Source organism: Heptranchias perlo, chromosome 14 (genome assembly GCF_035084215.1).
Source record: "Heptranchias perlo isolate sHepPer1 chromosome 14, sHepPer1.hap1, whole genome shotgun sequence".
In the NCBI taxonomy this organism is placed as follows: Eukaryota; Metazoa; Chordata; class Chondrichthyes; order Hexanchiformes; family Hexanchidae; genus Heptranchias; species Heptranchias perlo.
In genome coordinates, this window is record NC_090338.1 from 34,368,625 (window position 1) to 34,390,889 (window position 22,265).

A 22,265-nucleotide genomic window follows, 5' to 3' on the forward strand; every position below is an offset into this window, starting at 1 on the left:
TCAGTTTCTTAGAAAAATAAATATTTTTGATATGAAAAACTTTTAAAACATGCCTACTTGTGCCAGTTGCCTAAGAAAGCAAGTGCAATTTGAAGAGCCTTCCCAAACCAATGGAATCTCACAATGTCGAACTGAGGGCGTGGCCAGTTTTGTGGGGAGTGCCTGATCAAGGCAGATTGAATCTTAAACCAACGTAAAAGATCAAGGAAACCACGAACGTATAGTTTTGGGCATAACTCACGTGTGTTTAAAATTCGCAGATCTTTTGCGCTGTTTCAGCCGATTGCGCGGAATCTCGCGTAAAGCAAGTGGAAACTCGACCCCAATGTGTATAATTTTGCTGTGATATGTCTGCTCCCGGGACATCCTGAGTAGAGATGTTTTGAGCCTTCACATTTCTGAAGAGTAAATTCACACATGTTCCCAGGCTGCCTTTGATGAGTACTTTTGAAGTGTAAAGCTCAAGATCGACAGGACTGTGTAAGGACGCATTCATGCTCCAACTCCAGCCGTTTCACTGCGAATGCAGCCTGAATCCAACATTGGGGCCTGATCTGAAATAAAATCTAGTGAGACTCCATAGGGATGCTAATCTCCACTTTGCTTTGGAGTTTGTTTTGTGTCTTGACACTCCAGTTTAGCATTAGTGCAGAACTGAAACTGCTTTGTACTGATGCTAAACTTGTATGAATGCATTATAAGTTTACAGATACGCTCCCTTTGAGTACAAGTGTTAACCTTGTCTCTTTAGCACTCGTCATCTAAGTTAGAAAGCCCCTCTCAAGACTTGAGTACATGGTCTGTGTTGATACTTTAGCGCAGTCCTGTCAAGAGATGCTGTCATTTGGATGCGAATGTTAAACCGAGTCCCTGTTTGTCTACTTGCGTGGACATAAGTTCCCACAGTACTATTTGAAATAGATCAGGGGAATTTTCCTGGTCAACATTTATCTCAACCAACAGCATCAAAAACAGATTAACTGATCATTTATCTCCGCCATTTGTGGGACCTTGCTGTGTGTGAATTGCCTACATAACAGTGGCCACAAATCAGAAGTAATTCATTGGCTGTCATGTGCTTTGGAACATCCTGAGGGCGTGAAAAGCTTGTTCTCTTTCGTATCTCTTTCTAGTGAGTTCTGTAGGTGGAGGGAGTTCAAGAAGGAAATGGTCAACTGAATTCCAGCATGGTCTAAATTCCAGGTTTACCAAGATATTGTAAAATAGCTGAGTGTGTGGTTTTTTCATAGAAGACTGTTTATAAGACAGCATTGATTCTTACTTTAAAAATATAGTGAGCTTGTGATATTTGTAGTCATGTTTCTAGATCAAGTGACACAGCAGACACAGAAATATTTTCACAGCCTGCTGCTTTTTTTTTGTTCAGTAGTTCTGAAAAGGTAAGGATATAAATTCATGAGTAATTTTCAGAGTGGAAACAATGTTGTTTGTCAGCCGTTGCAACAACAAAGGAAACATCTTTACAGCAGACATCCTCTTGCCAGTTCCATATGTGCCTTCTGCCAGCTTTTAATTGTTCGTACTTGCTTATGCAGCCATTCACTAGGGAATCTGGATCAGATTTTACCATTGCTTATCAACACAGTGGCACGGCACATTGCTTCCGTCCTATCACCCTCCCTTAAAATAGTGGCCTGTAAATGTACTGGAGTATTGTTTCTTGTGAGAATCTGTTGTCCAAGCAGAGCACAAAGCGGTGTAAACTTTATAAAATGAACTTTGTCTAAAATTGTCAATTCAAATCAATAAAAGGAAGGCCAATGAGTTCAGAATTTATATTGCTCATGTATGCTGTTGTGTTTGGTAGGGAGTTATTTCAAGAATAAGGTTAAATAGTTGTGAAGCTATAAGATTCCCAACAAATCCTGCAGTAAATTTTCATTGGGTTGGTTTCAGTGAAAGGTTAATCCTGCTCAGTGAATGACTGTGGAAGATGCCATTCTATTTCGAAACCAGCTTTGCTTAAAAGTAAAAATTCTGCGAAGTCTAAGGAACCGCTGGTAGCTTTTATATTTAAATAGTAATGCTGCTCCATGCAGTGACAGTCCTGCAATAGTGTAAATGATTTCCTGAAGTTTTTTTTTAAAATTTGCTGGCTTGACCATTTTTTCAATGCTGTATGTTGTTTCTGAATTTAGTTTAAAAAGGAAACTAGAAGTTGTTTTGTTAGAAATGGTGCATCCTGCTCCTAATTTGATTTTTTTTATCTATGTATTTATTCATTTCCTATCTACAGTTTGGATTTTAGGATCTTCCAACAGTCACCATCTTGACTGCCACATGAATAGCTACTTGACCAGATATTGGTCGAGGAACTGTGGACTAATCGTCATCATCAGAAGAGATGGCGAGGGAAAAGGGAGGAAAATTGGTGGCTGACATGGAGTAATTAAAAATGGGGGGGAAAAATGCACATCTCAAACTTATTTCTCGCATTTTTTTCCTGATTATTAGTTTGAGATTTTGTCTTAGCTTCCACCTGTATCTAATTTATAATAGCTGGGTGAGGCTGCTAATATGAGGACTTGTATTTGAAAAAGAAGTAACAGTTGAACCTAAAGTCATTCACCTAAGATCAGGAATTTCCAGCTAACTTAGTTGCCTTGTTTTCATTGACTAAAGTCACAATAACAGGTTAATTATCAAGCATAAAAAAGAAATCTGGCTTTAGAATCCATTTTGTAACAAAATATTAGGTGGTTTATTAGTCTGCTTAATAATTTGTGTATTTCAGCACACGTGACAGAAGGCTCGAGGGGCCGAATGGCCTACTCCTGCTCTTAATTCGTATGTGCATATATATGTTTGTATGTGACTTGCATTGAAAGGTTAATCCTGCTCAATGAATGACAGAATAGTATCTTTCACTGTCTCTAAACCAGCATTTCTTAAAAGCAGTAATTCTGAAGTCTAGGGAACTGCTGATAGCTATTATATTTCAGTATTAATGTTGATATTTTGTAATTATGAAGGGGCAAAAATGTTTTTGCTACTTGACCAGCGAGGAAGACACAATGCTCATTGATGGATGATGGTGGATTCTTCAGGGAAAACGTAAATTTGAGATCCCTTCAAAAATTACAGGTGTATGGATGATGTCATTGAAATAGGAATTTGTATTTTTTTTAGGAATCTGAATCATTTTGTGTAAAGTGCATGGAGACTATATATCATCTGTATCTGTTTGTTGACATTTTAAGATAGTCTCATCCCTTTTTAATGGTATCTTTCAGATGATTTCTCTGTAGCACAGAACTGTTATAACTTGGGAAACTTTGATGGAGAAACTTTTCATTGTGCATTTATTTCACTTTTTTTTTTAAATGAGAAGAACTTCTCGATCTCTGAAAGAAAACCAAACTAGCATGAGATCATGGTTAGCACAGAACAAGTATTTGTTAATTAGAGTAACTTGGGTGAAGGGCTCAAATCCATAGTTATGGATTATTAAAGCATAGATCAGAAAGAAATCTCAAAACTAGGATCTTATGCCACTGCACTAGCTCAGATTGTCTTTGATCAATGACTCTAATCAGACATTTTACATCCAACAGTAATTGTATTCATCAATAAAACTCTTTGAAGTCCTTTGCTTATTTTGAGTTTTAGTGATTGAAAAAATATCAATTTATTTGTACCATGATTTTCTCTTGATTTACTAAGGTCTTTCAAGATCCAGTTTTCCCCCTGATTTTTCTGCTGGTTTTTGCTTCTTAAAAATAGAACCTGAAAACCCCCTGAAAAAATTCCAGGTTTTTAAATCCACAATAAAACAAAACAACTTTAATGATCCTTAAGTATTGGATAGATGGGTGTTCATTTTGTTTCTCCTTTTGATCTGCCAAGCATTATGTTATAGCAAACTAAATTTGAGCAGAAGCTCAAACTTGCAAGACAGTCTTCACTTTGAACATGAGGTAATCAAAACTATGAAATGGATGGCTTTCCATGTGGCTGTCTGCTTCTCTGAAGTCTTATTTTGGGAAGTGTTTAATATCTGGAGTAAATTGCAATTGATCTTCGTTTATGTTTCAGACTAACTTTATACATTTTTTTGCCATTTGACAAATTCTTACAAATGGATTTTTTTTTTCCCCCCCCCAGGTGCTGTTGTCTGAGGAAGCAGTCAGGAAGCCAAGACTGGGATGTCCAGATTTTAATTTTGTAAGCTGGTAAAAAGACTATTGTGACAGCTGAAAAAGGAATAGTTGCTCATTCAACTTCAATAGGTTTGAGGTTTCCTTTTTCTAAAACAAAAGCAGTCATCTTTTGAATCAGTTGATTGCTGCTTGCAGCTGCTGACCTTGCTTCGGAAACACACTCCTGCGTGCTTGTGTTTGTACCGTTAATTTTTTCATAATGACAATGGCAAGCTTGTTCTCCTTTACCAGCCCAGCTGTAAAACGCCTGTTGGGTTGGAAGCAAGGGGATGAAGAGGAGAAGTGGGCAGAGAAAGCAGTTGATGCTCTAGTAAAAAAGTTGAAGAAGAAGAAGGGAGCCATGGAGGAATTGGAAAAGGCATTAAGTAGCCCAGGTCAGGCCAGCAAATGTGTTACCATCCCACGATCTTTAGATGGGCGACTTCAGGTATCACACAGGAAAGGCCTGCCTCATGTTATTTACTGTCGTGTGTGGCGCTGGCCAGATCTTCAAAGTCACCATGAGCTGAAGCCATTAGACAATTGTGAATTTCCATTTGGATCAAAACAGAAGGAGGTTTGCATCAATCCGTATCATTATAAGCGAGTGGAAAGTCCCGGTATGTACTTAAAATACACCACATAATTTCTGATGCTTTTTGATTTAAGTTAGAATTTGTAGTATTGTTGGGCTGGAAGTGAAATAACGTTGCTGTTAATTTGCAGTGGAATCAAGATATAGCCTAGATGGTCATTTTCAAACTGTTCACTTTGATGTCTTTAAATGATCTGGTCAATATAACAAAAGAAAGTGCTCAAAAATCAAAGAAAAATGAGCGGTCCAGTGTTGTTAATGGTGCTAGCTTTTTTTTAAAAAAAAGAGGATATTTTTTCCTCCATTCTGTTTATCCCAAACCTTCATACTGCACATTGAGTAGACATCTTAAAATTACAGAAATCTCAAGAATAAGAACCAAGTGTGATTCACCTGGGACGATCCTTAGAAAAGTAAGCAAATGCATCACTTCTGCCATGTAAATGTAGGGATTTGTTTCTGCATTAAATATCAAGTCATATTCAGTTGCATTCAGTTTTCCATATTACTGTATTATTTATAAAATTGATTTACACATTTGTGTGTTGTGTGTCAGTCACACTTGGCAACTGCAGAGTATGTGTTTGCACTTGCACATCAACTGTTGTATACTGAATGAATTATTTTCACACAAATATTGTTTTACATTTTGCATATAAATGAAGGACCTTTTAGGCTTTCATGAAGGTCCACTGGGAAAATGCATCAGATGGTGTAGCCCTGAATCATACAGATCAGATGATGTCGCCCTGGATCTCAGATCAGTAGGGTCTCTTGTTTGATCCCTGGTCTGTGCCGAATTAGATAATTTCAACTAGGGCGCTGTTCTGGGGGGGGGGGGGGAGAAGATGTTGCGATGCAAAATATTGACCATGATTCTTGCTTTTGAGCATTATCTAGTGACTCCTATACGAAGGTGCATGTTTCCGAACATCAGCTGAGGATATGATTGGGCTTGGCTGTGATACTTCCCAAAGTCTGAAAACTGGCTGTGCTTCTGGTTTTCTTTCATAAGTGAAGAACAGTCATTTAAGAGACATTGGAGGGTTGCCAGTGCCTGTAGAGCTCTACCAAAGTATAAGATGCTGCCTTTAGGAAAACAATGAAGAAAATTGGGGAAAAGTAGCAATATTTCATTATTGATTTTTCTGTATATTAATATGTATTGCAACAGCATATATTAATAACAGACTTTTACTCAGGTTGTAAAATTATGCCACTTGTATGAGTGATACAGCACTAAACTTTAGGGAAGTGTTATCATTGTAAAAAAAATTAAGTTTATAACCAAAACTTTAACTTCTTGGTAGCTCATTGTGTAAATGCTCCATGTGGTATTACACCAAGCCACACAGAGGTTTCAGTCCTTTTTTTATTGAGAGCTGATCTCTGCTAGAGCAGTAATGGGGCACTGCAGTTGGCATCATCATACTTGGGTTGGGGAGGGCAGAAGATAATTTACTTCAGTCTGGGTTTCTGATCGCTGTCCCCTGAACTCTGTTGCAATATATGTATGTTTGGATGTCTAGTGTGGACAGAGTTTGGTTAGCAATTACGTGTGTTTGAAACTAGTCACTGCCTAGGCTCCGACATAAGGTAGGTCACTGGGTCAATGATCTACCGGCACCATAAAACTGTAATCCAATGTGAATCTCCACCACCTGTGTTTGAAGGGACAATACTTTTCAACCTGTCTCGTTTGAATGGCTGTTACCTTATCCTCTAAGCAACCACCAACTAAACACTACATTGGTGAAAGGAACAGGAGTATATCATTCAGTCCCTTGAGCCATTCAATTAGATCATGGCTGATCTGTATCCGAACTCTATCCACCCCCTTTGGCTCCATATCCCTTACTACCCTTGGCTAAGAAAAATCTATCAATCTCAGATTTAAAATTTATTAATTGAGCTCGATCTACTGCTTTTTGCGGGTGAGAGTTCCACACTTCTACCACCCTTTGCGTGAAGAAGTGTTTCCTACTTCTCTCCTGAATGGTCTGGCTCTGATTTTAAGATCACATCCCCTTGTCCTAGACGCCCCACCAGCGGAAAAAGTTTCTCTCCCTCTACCCTATCAATTACTTTCAAAATCGTATAGTGAAACACAATTAGACTGAACCTCGATCCTGCACTGTTCATGGGATTAGGCTTTAGGGAATTGTTAGAAAATATTTTTCTCCATTGGATCAATTCTAACCATAACTTTTCGACTTGATGTCTGCTGAAGTACAGTTTATAATTGACATAACAGTTATACAATTTTGAAATTACATCACTGTTTGGTCATAACAGCTTTTACTTTATGGAGAGGATGTAGCTACTTTTGAAAAATATAATTTTATAGGATATTAGGTCTTCCATGTACGGAAAATCTCCGCAAGGTGAAGTGCCACTTTCTTCAGAAAGAGCCAAGTGGTTTGGATAACTGGTGGGAGAAAAAAATTGTACTCTAAGGACTTGTGGTTTTGTACCAAACTCACTACTCAAAGGTGTGAACGTTTCTGCAGGAACTCTCAAATCCCTGTAGGAAAATGCATGAGGTCCAATGTAAAAAGGGTCCACTTCCAAGGCAAATTAGTACTTTGGCCTCGAGTTAATATGCTATGACCTTATGTTAAAACCTTGAATGTTCAAGTGCCTTTCTGTAACGGCACCTACGTGCCTACCTCCTAGATGGCTAGCTCATCAGCGTTCACCTTTGAGGTAGTGTGGGATCCATCAAACAGTTATGCTGAATATTTAGAAAGCTGGGCATTTGTAAATTGAGAATATTCTCAGTTACAGTCGGCAAAAGACATTGCTGTCATAGCAGCATGGATTCTTACCACTGCAGGCATAGTTTTGCTACCACTGGAATGCTTGAGGCTCATTCAAGTTGTGATGCACAACATTGCATTGAGACGTCTTCACATTTTCCACATTTGGCATTCAATTCTTTTATTAGCTAAGTAGTTTTCAGCTGATGCCCGAAGATGGTGATTTTTGATCACAATGTATTCTTCAAATTGCAATCGTAGTTGCTGTCCTATCTCTGATACCAGAGACCATTATCTTTCTCGCACCTCCTTGTGGACCCAAGTATATCTGTCTTGCCACGTAGTTTGACATCAATGTGGGTGCTCTCTGCAAGGACGAGGTCAACTCATGAATGGCCCATCTACCAAGAAATTACTGGGATCACCGTTGACTATCATAGTATGGTACAGCACAGGAGGAAGACATTCCACCTATTATGCATGTGCTGGCTCTTTGAAAGAGCTATTGCTATCAGTCCCACTCCTTGTTCTTTCCCCATAGCCCTGTAAATTTTTTCCCTTCAAGTATTTATCCAATTCCCTTTTGAAAGTTACTATTGAATCTGCTTCCACCACCCTTTCAGGCAGTACATTCCAGATCATAACACTGCGTTTTTAAAAAAAAATGTTTCCTCATGTCGCCTCTGGCTCTTTTGCCGATCATCCTAAATCTGTGTCCTCTGGTTACTGACCCTTCTGCCATTGGAAATTGTTTCTCCTTATTTACTCTATCAAAACTATTCATGATTTTGAATATCTCTATCAAATCTCCCCTTAACCTTGTCTGTTCTAAGGAGAACACCCCCAGCTTCTCCATTCTCTCCACATAACTGAAATCCCTCAACCCTGGCCCCATTCTAGTAAACCTCTTCTGCACCTTCTCTAAGGCCCTGACATCCTTCCTAAAGTGTGATGCCTAGAATTGAACACAGTACTCCAGTTGAGGCCGAACCAGTGTTTTATGAAGGTTTAGCATAACTTCCTTGCTTTAGTACTCTTTTTACTACATTTCCAAGTTTCATGTCATCGACAAGCTTTGAAATTATGCCCTGTATACCCAAGTCCAGATCATTAATATATATCAAAAAGAGCAATGTCCTAATACCAACCCCTGGGGAACACCACTGTATACTTCCCTCCAGTCTGGAAAAACAACCGTTCACCACTACTCTCTGCTTTCTGTCCCTTAGCCAATTTTGTATCCACATTGCCACTGTCCCTTTAATCCCATGGGCTATAATTTTGCTAACAAGTCTATTATGTGGTACTTTATCACATCCCTTTTGAAAGTCCATATAGACAACAGCAACCGTACTACCATCGTCAACCCTCTCGATTACTTCATCAAAGTTAGTCAATCACTATTTTCCTTTAACAAATCTGTGCTGACTTTCATTTATTAGCGTGTACTCTTCCAAGTACCATCATTTTGTCCCAGATTATTGTGTCTCAAAGCTTCCCCACCGACGTTAGGCTGACTGGCCTGCAATTGCCGGATTCATCATCCTCCCCTTTTTTGAATGGGAGTGTAACATTTGCAGTCCTCTGGCACTGCCCACTATCCAGAGATGCACCTGGTGGTGACCTCCTGAAACCTGAGGTTCTGTGTTGGTAGTCATGAATGGCTGCAATCTTATTATCTTGTTTCCCGGAACTAGAAGTTTACCTGTCCTTCACCCCCACCCTCCACATTTATCAGTGGAACATTCACAAGATTCAGATGGAGATTCTCTTCTGTTCCTATTGACAGAGAAAAGCAAGAATCTTTTTAACCTCAAGGCTCAATTGACCCTATTGAACCAAGATCTGCCAACTCGGCTGAAATGCCAGGAATCTCCAATTAATGAAATGACTTTTTTTTATGTCCTTACTTTCCTGTGGCTCAAATTTGAAAACCTTTCCCTATTACCAGTCACAACTTATGCCTCCTGTGCCATACCATGACTTCACAGCCTGTAAGATCTGAGCAAACATAGAGAGAGTCTCTGTGGACACCTGGCTCAGAAAAGATTTTTAAAGAGTACATCCTTGTGACAGTCTGCCTTTAACAGTTAATGACTAAATTGCTGCTATTTTAAATTGTTATAGGCATCTCGCTTGTCCATTCTTTTGCATGGTCAGGAGACTATCCAGATATGTCTCACCTTTGAACCAACATCCAAATATTCATTTGCTATACTTGGTAGTTGCAACTATAAATGAAATGTGTCGATAGCTCTTTTCCTCCCCCTCTCGCGCGCCCCCCCCCCCCCCCCCCCCTGGCCAATAAACCAAAATATCTTAACTCAACAATGTGATTTGTCTGGTTCACCATTGGTCAGGTTGTTGACTTCTTCCTTGGATATGGAAGCTGCTATTGGCTTTCACATCCACATACATTGCCAGCCAAACTGCTGATTCCTGCATTGTACCAATATCCAAACTCCTATTCAATCCTGGACTCATTCGGAGTCACATACGTGCCATTGAGCTCTGAAAGCCTCAACCCTGTCTTAGGCTTTCTTTGAGGAGCAGCTAGAGTAAAGAAAGAGGCATCAGTAGATTCTGTCATGAGGGTAGGCTGTTGCAGACGTATACAGTAATATATATTTTCCATGACCTGGTAATATGTTGGGTGACTTGTTAACCTTGGGCTTTAATATCGCCTGTGTTTTTGATGGGTCCTAGCTGGTGAAATTGAGCATTACTGAAACTGAGGGAAGCCATTTAATTTTTGTGATTGAACTTTAATTCCCCCCTTCTCCCACTTCAAATGGCTATATGAAGGAAATATAATTGTTGTATGTAATGGTAGTTAATGGACACAGTATCAGAAGTGCCTTTATTTTGGTTAAAAATCACTAAAATTTCTGTGGACTATTTCCCTCCATTGTATTTACAAATAGCAATTATTAGCCTCAATTATACACTATTTATTAACGACTTAGATGAAGGCATAGAAAGTCTCATCTAAGTTTGCCGATGACACAAAGATTGGTGGCATTGTAAGCAGTGTAGATGAAAACATAAAATTACAAAGTGATATTGATTAGGTGAATGGGCAAAACTGTGGCAAATGGAATTCAGTGTAGACAAATGTGAGGTCATTCACTTTTGGATCAAAAAAGGATAGAACAGGGTACTTTCTAAATGGTAAAAAGTTAAAAACAGTGGATGTCCAAAGGGACTTAGGGGTACAGGTACATAGATCATTGAAATGTCATGAACAGGTGCAGAAAATAGTCAATAAGGCTAATGGAATGCTGGCCTTTCTATCTCGAGGACAGGAGTACAAGAGGGCAGAAGTTATGCTGCAGCTATACAAAACCCTGGTTAGACCGCACCTGGAGTACTGTGAGCAGCTCTGGGCACTGCACCTTCGGAAGGACATATTGGCCTTGGAGGGAGTACAGCGTAGGTTTACTACAAAAATACCCAGACTTCAAGTTACGAGGAGAGATTACACAAATTGGGGTTGTATTCTCTGGAGTTTCGAAGGTAAAGGGGTGATCTGATCGAAGTTTATAAGATATTAAGGGGAATCGATAGGGTGGACAGAGAGAAACTCTTTCCGCTGGTTGGGGATTCTAGGAGTAGGGGGCACAGTCTAAAAATTAGAGCCAGACCTTTTCAGGAGCGAGATTAGAAAACATTTCTACACACAAAGGGTGGTAGCAGTTTGGAACTCTCTTCCGCAAACGGCAATTGATACTAGCTCAATTGCTAAATTTAAATGTGAGATAGATAGCTTTTTGGCAACCAAAGGTATTAAGGGATATGGGCCAAAGGCAGGTATATGGAGTTAGATCACAGATCAGCCATGATCTTATCAAATGGCGGAGCAGGCACGAGGGGCTGAATGGCCTACTCCTATTCCTACGTTCTTATGTATTGGTCTAAGCAAAAATCTGTTGTAATTTAGATGGTCCAATTTCTTCAAAATCAACTCATTGCCTGTACAAATCTTTCTCTGATTCACACTTAGTCTGCTCTGCATATACAAATAGCCACTCCTGAAATTTGAGGCCGTTTTTTTTTTAAATGCAGATTCTCCAATATATGTTATTTAAAATTGACCTCACTGTTCAGTGTGTATGTGTATATGTATTATTTTTTAATCTGATAATATAAAGATTACCAGGAGCAGAATCAGCAAGATGTTCTGTCATAAACTGTTGGAGTTTGCAATTTTAAAAAATCTTCTGAGTGATTGAGCAGGTCTTAAATGGGGTTTCATTACAGATGACTTTTGCCATCCCTGTAGCAGCAGAACAAACCATAGTTGGAACGTAACTACCAATGCATCAAAATTCAAATGTACTTGAAACAAACTGATCTCTAAGTTTTAATCTTACTGCTAAAGAAAAATACTTTTTTAAATCATTATTTCAGTTGTTACACGGAAGTATTGTTTTTTAAAATGCTTGTTCACGTTCAGTCAAGTTTACCTTTAGAAGAAAGTAGGATATACAGTCTGAGGATACTGCTTTCTGGAAGGATTTTTAGGAATGGAGGGGAGAGATGGTGTTCCTGTACAATGCAAGGACAAGGTGTGGCCTAGTTCAATTAAAGGAAACCGATTTGTTGCAGTATTTTAAATTTGTGCTGCTTCTGAAGAATAGAGTATTACAAAACATTAGAAATGCATCTCCACAGTTTGTTAAATAAAGCTTTCTTAAAACAAGTTCCTGGTTGGGGGGGGAAGTCTGGTATGAAGTTGTGCCTGCATAACCTATCTTAGTCCTAACTGATAAGTAGCATTGTGGAAGATCACCAAATGTGCAACACATTTTGCAATGATCACTTTCTATTTTTTGTTTTGCAATAACAGATGGAAATCTCAGTTTATAACTGCAAACAGCAATGTACTTTGTTTGAAGCCTGGGCCTTTCCTGTGTTGCTTATATAATTATGTAAATCACTGATCAGGATTGTGCACAATGTACAAAATTGGACTAGGGATGTTGCTGCTGGGGAAAGGTGGCAGGAAAAATACAGATAGGAAGAAATAGTGGAGCTCAGAAAAGTAGTGAGCAGATGTTTGTGCTGATATGTATAATGAAACTGCATCTGTGGCATAAATTGGAGTCCAACATGCACTCTGCCATATTGTTTTGATTGGAGGGCTAATTTGTTTATAATATCATGTATCAACATAAATGTCTGTTTTTAAGTATTCTGTATTTAAATGAATTTTTAATACATTTTTCATTTTAAGTCAGTGAAATGTTCAGATGGGCTTGTTTCTAGACTGTAGCAAAATGTATATTGCAGTCAACACTTAACAATTAAGATGTCTACCTTTTTTTGTTCTAGTTCTGCCTCCAGTTTTGGTCCCAAGACACAGCGAGTTTAACCCCCAGCACAGCCTTCTAGTCCAGTTCCGGAATTTGAGTCATAATGAGCCCCATATGCCACACAATGCCACGTTTCCAGACTCCTTCCAACAGCCAAATAGTAATCCATTTCCTATTTCACCAAATAGCCCATATCCCCCATCTCCTGCCAGCAGCACCTACCCCAGCTCTCCAGCCAGTTCTGGACCAAGCAGTCCTTTCCAGCTGCCAGGTGAGAACCGATTTAACACTTTAAGGAAAGTTAATACCAGGGAATTGCTTTATTTTATTATGAAGTATTGTTTGTTCAGTGAAACTTATTTTAAGGCAGACTGATGCTACATTAAAATTTATGTCACGCGTTATCCTGAAAATATCAAAAGAAATATGCTAGATGTAAGGGAGGAGTGGAAGAGTGAGTCATAGGTCCTATCCATGAACATTAGTTTATTTGCAAATGTGTGGTTAAAATCTGATTTTTTTTTAAAGCAGTATCAAGTAAGCTTTTCACAAGTGGAACTGTTCAGGATTTACCGCTGAGTTTAAAATGCTTTTGTTGATATTAGAAACTGTTTTGAGGGAATTCTGTCATTCTTCATCAATACCTTCCAGACACTATAGGAATTAAAAGTAACTTGATTTGGTTCTGGGGAAAATGCCTGTTTTTACACCTAGGAAATAATTTGGGATTTTTTTTAATGTTAAAGGTGATATATAAATGAAAGTTGTTTCATCTTGCATATAAATTGATGTAATGTTTGAGATGGGCTGTGGTGCCTGTTGCTGCGAACTCCTACATCCTGTAAAGCCCCAGTACCTGTGCAACAGCATTAATTTACTCAGCTGGGTATAGAGGGTATAATTTCAAAGTTTGCAGATGACATGAAACTCGGAAATGTAGTAAACAGTGTGAAGGATAGTAACAGACTTCAGGAGGACATAGACAGGTGAAATGGGCAGACACGTGGCAGATGAAATTTAATGCAGTGAAGTGATACATTTTGGTGGGAAGAATGAGGAGAGGCAATATAAACTAAATGGTGCAATTTTAAAGGGGGTACAGGAACAGCGACATGGGGTTGCAAATACACAAATCGTTGAAGGTGGCAGGACAAGTTGAGATGGTTGTTTTTTTTTTAAAAAAAGCATATGGGATCCTGGGTTTTATTAATAGGGGCATAGAGTACAAAAGCAAGGAAGTTATGCTAAACCTTTATAAAACACTGGTTAGGCCTCAGCTGGAGTATTGTGTTCAATTCTGAGCACCACACTACAGGAAGGATGTGATCGCTTTGGAGAGGGTGCAGAGGAGATTCACCAGGATGTTACCAGGGCTGGAGCGCTTCAGCTATGAAGAGAGACTGGGAAGATTGGGTTTGTTTTCCTTGGAGCAGAGGAGGCTGAGGGGGGACATGATTGAGGTGTACAAAATTATGAGGGGCACAGATAGGATGGATACTAAGGAGCTTTTTCCCTTCGTTGAGGGTTCTATAACAAGGGGACATAGATTCAAGGTAAAAGGTGGGAGGTTTAGAGGGGATTTGAGAAAGAACTTTTTCACCGAGGGTGGTTGGAGTCTGGAACTCACTGCCTGAGAGGGTTGTGGAGGCAGGAACCCTCACAACATTCAAGAAGCATTTGGATGAGCACTTGAAATGCCATAGCATACAAGGCTACGGACCAAATGCTGGAATATGGGATTAGAGTGGACAGGGCTTGATGGCCGGCGCGGACACGATGGGCTGAAGGGCCTCTATCCGTGCTGTATAACTCTATAACTCTATAACACTTTAGGAAGGAGGGTACAAAAGAGATTTACTAGAATGGTACCAGGGATGAGGGACTTCAGTTATGTGGAGAGACTGGAGAAGCTGGGGTTATTCTCCTTAGAACAGAGATTTAACAGGAAGATTAGATAGAGGTGTTCAAAATCATGAATGGTTTTGACAGAGTAAATAAGGAAAAACTGGCAGAAGGACAAAGATTTAAGGTGATCAGCAAAAGAGTCAAAGGTGACACAAGGAAACAATTTTTTAAACGCAGCGAGTTGTAATGATTTGGAATGCACTGCCTGAAAGGGTGGTGGAAGCAGATTCAGTAGTAACTTTTAAAAGGGAATTGGATAAATACTTGAAGGGGGGAAAAATTTACAGGGCTCTGGGGAAAAGAGCAGGGAAATGGGACTAAATGGATAGCTCTTTCAAAGAGCCAGTTCAGGCAAGATGGGCTGAATGGCCACCAACTATGTTACTATGATGAAAAGATTATGTTCTGCACTCCCAACAGCATGTCCTTTCAATTCAAACTTGCCACAGTTTGTAAGTTAGTTTAGCTAGCCCCTCAGTTTTTACAACTTGCATGCTTAATTTTAATTTTTGTCAGCATACTTTGGGTTATTTTCTCTTTCAGGTTTCCACTCTGGGGCTCAAAACATCAGTGTCAATTATTACCAGATGACTTGTTTTTAAATAAAAACTCATCACTATCTTTCTTGTAGCACAGTACAAAAAATGCTGCAAAGCCTGTTTTGTAGGCTCAGCAACAACCAGTGGAGATTATTTCATCACACTCCTGACTGGTGCCATTAAATAGTGGAGAGGCTTTGGGGAGTCGAGGTGAGCCACGCACTGCAGAGTTCCCAGCTTTTGACTTGTGCTAGTAGCCATGGTATTTATGTGGCTGGTCCAGTTGAGTTTCTGGTCATTAATGACATCCAGTTGATGGTGCCAGACCCAAGGATGGTAATGCCATTTAATGTCAGGGATAGGTGGTTAGGCTCTCTTGCTGAAGAAGGTCATTGCCTGGCACTTGTGTGGTGCAAGTATTACTTGCACTTACCAGCCCAAGCCTGGATGTTGTCCAGGTCTTGTGCATATGGACATGGACATGGACACCTTCATTATCGGTGATATTATGAATGGAGCTGAAGGCTGCAATCATTAGCGAACAGCCCCATTTTTTAGTTTATGATGGAGGGAAGGTCATTGATGAAGCAGCTGAAGACAGGTGGGCCAAGAGCGCTGCCCTGAGGAGCTCTTGCAGTGATATCCTGAGGCTGAGATTGACTTCCAACAATCTCAGCCATCTTCCTTTGTGCCTCCAGCCACTGGAGAGATTTCTCCTGCTATCCGTTGACTTCAGTTTTACTAGGGTTTCTTGGTGCCACACTCGGTGGAATGCTGCCTTGATGTCAAGAGCAGTTACTCTGGCCTCGCTTCTGGAATTTAGATTTTGTGTCCAGGTTTGGACCAATTATTGGTGACTGCTGCTTGATAGTACGGTTGACGACTCCCTCCATCACTTTGAGATTAGGCTCAAAGGATGGTAATTGGCTGTGTTGGGTTTGTCCTGCTTTTTGTAGACAGGGCTACCTGGGCAATTTTCCACATAATTGAGTAGATGCCAGTGCTGTAGTTGTACTGGAACAACTTAGCTAGAAGCGTGCTTCTTCCAGTGCACTCAGCTGTTTCTTGATGTCACGTGGAATGAATCGAATTGGCTGAAGACTGGCATCTCTGATGGTGGGGACCTCAGGAGGCCAAAAAGGATCATCCACTCAGCACTTCTGGCTGAAGATGGTGGCAAATGCTTCAGGCTTGCCTTTTGCACTCGTGTGCAGGGCTCCACCATTGTTGAAGATGGGGATGTTTGTGGAGTCTCCTTACGTTGGTTGCTTAATTGTCCACCACCATTTGTGACAGGATGTGGCAGGGCTGCAGAGATTTGATCTGATCTGTTGGTTGTGGGATTGCTTAAATCTGACAACAGCGTGCTGCTTTCACTGTTTAGTATGCATGCAGCCTTGTGTTGTAGTTTTGTCAGGTTAGTACCTCATTTTCAGGTGGTGCTGCTGCTCTTTGCATGCTCTTCTACACTCATTTAACCAGGGTTGATCATCTGGCTTGATGGTGTTGGAGGAGAGAGGGATATGCCACGTCATGAGGTTACAGATTGTGGTGGTATACAATTCTCCTGCTGCCGATGGCCCACAGCACCTCATGAAGGCCCAATTTTGAGCTGCTAGATCTGTTCTTAATCTATCCCACTTAGCATGGTGGTTCAGACAGATCACCTTCCACTTTAGGCAGGATACTGCCACAGATCCAGGGGAATAACCTCAGACCCAGCCAGTCTTGGACCTTTATAGAACCACATGCAGCATTGCCCATCTTTAGTGTCATGATGTTACTTTATATGCATTCTAAATCACATGGCTTCCCAGAACTTGTTAAGCTAAGTGTGACTGCTAGGGCGTTTGGAGAATGAAGACAACCCTCCAAGGTAGGTAATCGATCTTTACAAAAATCAGAGGACTTATTGTTGCTGGCATATTCTTTACCAGCTTAAGGATTTTAACTTGCTGCAAAAACTTGCTTTGTCCTTCTTTGTTGTAAGGCTCTGCAACTGCCATGGTCAAATTCAGCACATGTGCCTCGGGCTACATCTTGTGCTACTAATATGCAAAAAGTAAGAAATTTCCAAGAAATGTTGCATCTAGTAAGAACTAACTTTCCTATGACTATCTTGCATTCAGAATTAGCTTGTAGAAAGCTTTTTTTTTTAAAAAAAAAAATTGCTGTTAGTCCTTCTGGTTAAAAATCCTGCTTTCTTTTCTTAATTTCAGATCTTTCATTTTAATGGTACAATTGTTGGCCTTTTGAGCTCACTTTTCTCTCTCAACTCTAATCTATATGATCTTAGTAAAGGACCATTGTTCAATTCTGTCCACCATTATGACTGCCATCAAATTTTAATTCTTTCCTCTATTTCCCCCCTCCCCCACAAGATTATTGGATGCCTTGATTTCTGGGCTGCAATGGTTCCTTCCTTCCTTTGTTTTGTCTACCTTGATCTCTTCTTGAAAATTTGCTAGTATATTGGAAACTTTTATAACTTTTTTTTAAAAATTGTTGACAAAAGCATTAGTTAAACTCTTAATTAATTTTGAACTGTAAATCACTGATCCAGTCCATGCAGAAATTCACAATATTGGAAATTGTGAATGACAAATCTCACTATCTCCAATGTATAAATAAATCTTTCAGAGAGTTTTTCAGTCAATCCTAGATTCCTGAAATCTAAATAAATTAAGGATTTGATTGCTTCACTATATCCTGGAGCTGTAACACACAGACCAGTCCGTGAAGTGCTTTGAATGTTAGAAGTAATTGAAGTTCCTGTATTGCCCTATTTAAGAGTCAGAGGACTGGTCTTATAATTCTTCAGTATCTGTAAACGCAACTGCTGGAATAGTGATAGAATAGATGCTGATGATCATTCACAGATTACGATTGATACTAGTTCCTTATCCACTAGTGTGAAAGTAATTAAACAATGCCAGTCCAAAGATTTGCAAGATTGAATCCCGAAATTGTAATAGTCATCCAGAATTGAAAACCCTAACAGTCTCCTACTCAATCTTTCCCAGGACCCCAAAACTGCGGAATTCCTTATTTCCTACCGTTTGTCTTTTCTCCTTTCTCCTAGAGAGTTGGGCTTTTAAAACCCAACCTTGGCATTACTTAATAACTTGCTGTATTTTGATTTTCTTCTTTCTACTACTGCAATTTCAATCATGGTAGTGTCCCATACTATGTTCCTTTACCTGGGTTTCTTAGTTGAAAGGTTATTCTTGACTCTTCCCTCATGTCATATTTTACTTCCTGACATCTACCATCACATTCGCTTAACAAATAGGAATGTATTATATTTGTATCTCCATCGTAACACTATTATGACTGAGCATACATAAATATGTACTTGGTGCTGAGTATAACTACACTTTCTCCAGTTTCTGTGTATTGGTTAGTATGACTTTTGTATCTGAGAGATTTTAGAGGAACCTGTACAATGTGCGTGCGTTCAGAATGCAGTGGCAAAGTATAATGGGGTTTGTTCTTCCAGCTGTTAAACATGGATGCGATTGCAGTGTGTTTTTTTAAATTTTTGGTTGGAGTGAAGGGTTGTCTTCTATCCATTTGACTGAATTAGAATTGCTCTCAACTCAGTGCCTTATTAGGCACATTGTGTATGTCAGGGTTCACAATAAACACTGATATGCCAGGGAGCGACCAATACAAAATTAATGCATGCGATTGCTCCAGTGGAACAACTTTTCAAGACATGCCTATTAGTGTGCTTTATTGCTCAGAAACTTGTTTAGAATCTTTTGAATGCACAAAAATTTGTTGGTGTCAGTTTGCGAAGTGTGTACATTTATATAAAAAAAAATTATCTTGAGCTAGTGTGTTACTTTTTGTTATAAACTGAGTGGATATTCTGTGGTCTCTGATGTTGGTGATGTTTAGCTGCTTCAATTTCAAGCTCCAGCTCACAAGAACCCAGGATGAATTGCCTGGCTTTTTTTGAAGATTACTTTGCATCTGCGATAGTGATGTCTGGAGTATGACAGATGTGCACAAGACATGAGACTTAATATGCCAGTAAATACAATCAGCTGTTGGTGGTGCTGACTTAGTGGTTCTAAAGCTTATTTTGAGCGCTGGTATGGTCTTAAGTCATAAATGGTCTCTCTTTCATACAGCTGATACGCCTCCACCTGCTTATATGCCACCAGAAGAGCAGATGAATCAGGACAGTACACAACCTATGGACACAGGGAATGTCATGATGACCTCCAGCATACCCAATTTGCCTATCATCTCTGCTAGAGGTAAGATCCCAGAACTAATAAATAGTCAGCCTAAATTAGTGCTGCTGAACTGTTGGTCTATTTCTGGTCTAATCATGCAGAAAATTAAAAGCTGGCTTGATCCCTTTTTTAAAAAAAAACTTTCTTCAGACCTGACAGCTTTCTGTTCCCACTCCAGTCTGTGAAGGTAGGGAAGCAGTTTTAGAGTAAACTAGTAAAAACAGCATATTTTTTATGATCGATTTAAATTAACATAATTCAAGTTTTATAATGTGCTAAATAGCAACATACCACTTGAATACAGAGACATTTAAAACTATACCAGTTGCATCATGTTTGTCTTAGAGAATTACTTCTGCAAGGGGTATATAGAAGCTAAATGTTAGCATCGCTAACAACTCATTCAGATTTATATTTACATACAACTGTTAAGCAGTCCCCATGTTATGGATGGACACTCCATTATAGAATTGAATAACTTTATTAAATATATTCTAATATTGATGCTAACATGCAGTTTCTGCAGAACTACAATGGGTAGTTCTCAGTGGTGAGAATGTGGAACTCGCTACCACATGGAGTGGTTGAGGCAAATAGCATAGATGTATTTAAGGGGAAGCTAGATAAACATATGAGAAAGGAGCAGAAGGATATGTTAATTGGGTGAGATGAAGTAAGGTGGGAGGCGGCTTGTGTGGAACATAAACACCGGCACAGACCAGTTGGGCCAAATGTCCTGTTTCTATGCTGTAAATTCTATGTAACTCTTTGCGTCATTCTACAGCCCGCATTGAAATAATAATCTAATGTTCTCCCTCTTTTTAAAAAAAAAATGCGTAAAGCATTTCATGCCTACAAGTTTGCTTTGACAGGACTGTGGAGTTATTACACTGAGATGGATAAAGTTGAACAGCATACTCCAACAAATTTGCATTCAGCATTTGTAATGCCGTTTCATATTCAACAACTAAATTTTAGTAAATTATAAAACTCTGGTCCTAATTCAGGGGATGGAGTTCTGTTATATTTTAAGCTACCTCAATTGTACATTTTTGTTGCTCATTTCACTGTTTGCCATTCTTTGGTTTTAAAATTGCTTTTGTACCTTCCTAGACTGCAGAGAATGACTTAAGTTTAGTGATCCAGCTTGATTTTAAACATAGCTATCATAAACAATCAACTAAAATTTCAACAATACTGTCAGAAAATAAATACTTTCAGTACATAGGATATCCTTTTCCCTTCAACTGACAAGTCTAAGATTATAAACTCTACTCATTTATTTGTTCTCCTCCACACACCAGAGGTAGTGCCACAGGGAACGTTTATTTAGATGGTTTTAAGAGCAATGTTGCATCTCAGCAACAGGAGTAAGCCATTCAGCTCCTCAAGCCTGTTCTGCCATTCAATTAAATCATGGCTGATCTGTACTTCAATTCCATTTATCCACCTTTGTTCCATATCCCTTGATATCTTTACCTAATAAAATCTATCGATCTCAGTCTTAAAAATTTCAATTGACCCAGCAACTACGGCCTTTTGATGTGTCGGTCTTGGCTCAGTGGTAGCACCGAGTGTAACGTATCCAAGTTTGCTGACGATACAAAGCTAGATGGGAAAGTAAGCTGTGAGGGAGACGCAAAGGGATAGAGACAAGTTAAGTGAGGGCAAGAAGGTGGCAGATGGAGTATAATGTGGGGAAATGAGAGATTATTCACTTTGGAAGGAAGGAAGGATAGAAAAACAGAATATTTTTTAAATGATAAACTATTAAATGTTTGTGTTCAGAGGGATTCGGGTGTCCTTGTACAAGAAACACAGTTAACATGCAAGTACAGCAAACAGTTAGGAAGGCAAATGGTATGTTGGCCTTTATTGCTAGGGGGTTGGAGTAAAGAGGTCTTGCTGCAATTGTACAGGGCTTTGGTGAGACCATACCTGGAGTACTGTGTACAGTACCTATGGAAGGATATACTCGCCTTAGAGGCAGTGCAATGAAGGTTCACTAGATTGATTCCTGGGATGAGAGGGTGGTCCAATGAGGAGAGATTGAGTAGAATGGGCCGATACACTCTGGAATTTAGAAGAATGAGAGGTGATCTCATTGAAACATATAAGCTTTTGAAAGGGCATGACGGGGTTGATGCTGTGAGGCTGTTTCCCCTGGCTGGGAGTCTAGAACCAGGGGGCATAGTCTCAGGATAAGGGGTAGGACATTTAGGACTGAGATGAGCTCACTCAGGGTTGTGAATCTTTGGAATTCTCTACCCCAGAGGGCTGTGGATGCCCAGTCGCTGAGTATTCAAGAATGAGATCGATAGATTTTTGGTTACTATGGGAATCACCAGATATGGGGATCAGGCGGGAAGTGGAGTTGAGGTCAAAGATCAGCCATGATCTTATTGAATGGCAGAGCAGGTTTGAGGGGCTGTATGGCCCACTCCTGCTCCTGTTTCTTACGTTCTCTTGCCTCTGAATCAGAAGGTTGTGGGTTCAAGTCCAGTTCCAGGGACTTGAGCACATTATCCAGGCTGACACTTCAGGGCAGTACTGAGTGCTGCACTGTCAGAGGTGCTGGCCTTCGTATGAGATGTTAAACCTGCCCTCCCGTGGACGTAAAAGATCCCATGACCGTATTCGAAGAAGAGCAGGGAAGTTCTGCCCGGGTGTTTTGGCCAATGTTTATCCCTCAACCAGAAAGTTTATATAAAAAAAATTATCTGCTCATTATCCCATTGCTGTTTG

General features: G+C 39.7%; 1 protein-coding gene across 5 annotated transcripts in view; it reads left to right on the forward strand.

Moving 5' to 3' along the window:
* The window catches only part of LOC137332423 (mothers against decapentaplegic homolog 5), a 50,700-nt gene that overhangs the window by 19,174 nt on the left and 9,261 nt on the right, over positions 1-22,265 (forward strand). For all 5 annotated transcript variants that reach the window (XM_067996246.1, XM_067996248.1, XM_067996247.1 and 2 more), the window contains 3 exons: positions 4,126-4,780; positions 12,849-13,100; positions 19,413-19,541. In XM_067996246.1, the coding sequence (XP_067852347.1) occupies positions 4,381-4,780; positions 12,849-13,100; positions 19,413-19,541 (781 nt within the window). In that variant the 5' untranslated portion in view covers positions 4,126-4,380. The remainder of the gene's footprint in view (positions 1-4,125; positions 4,781-12,848; positions 13,101-19,412; positions 19,542-22,265) is intronic.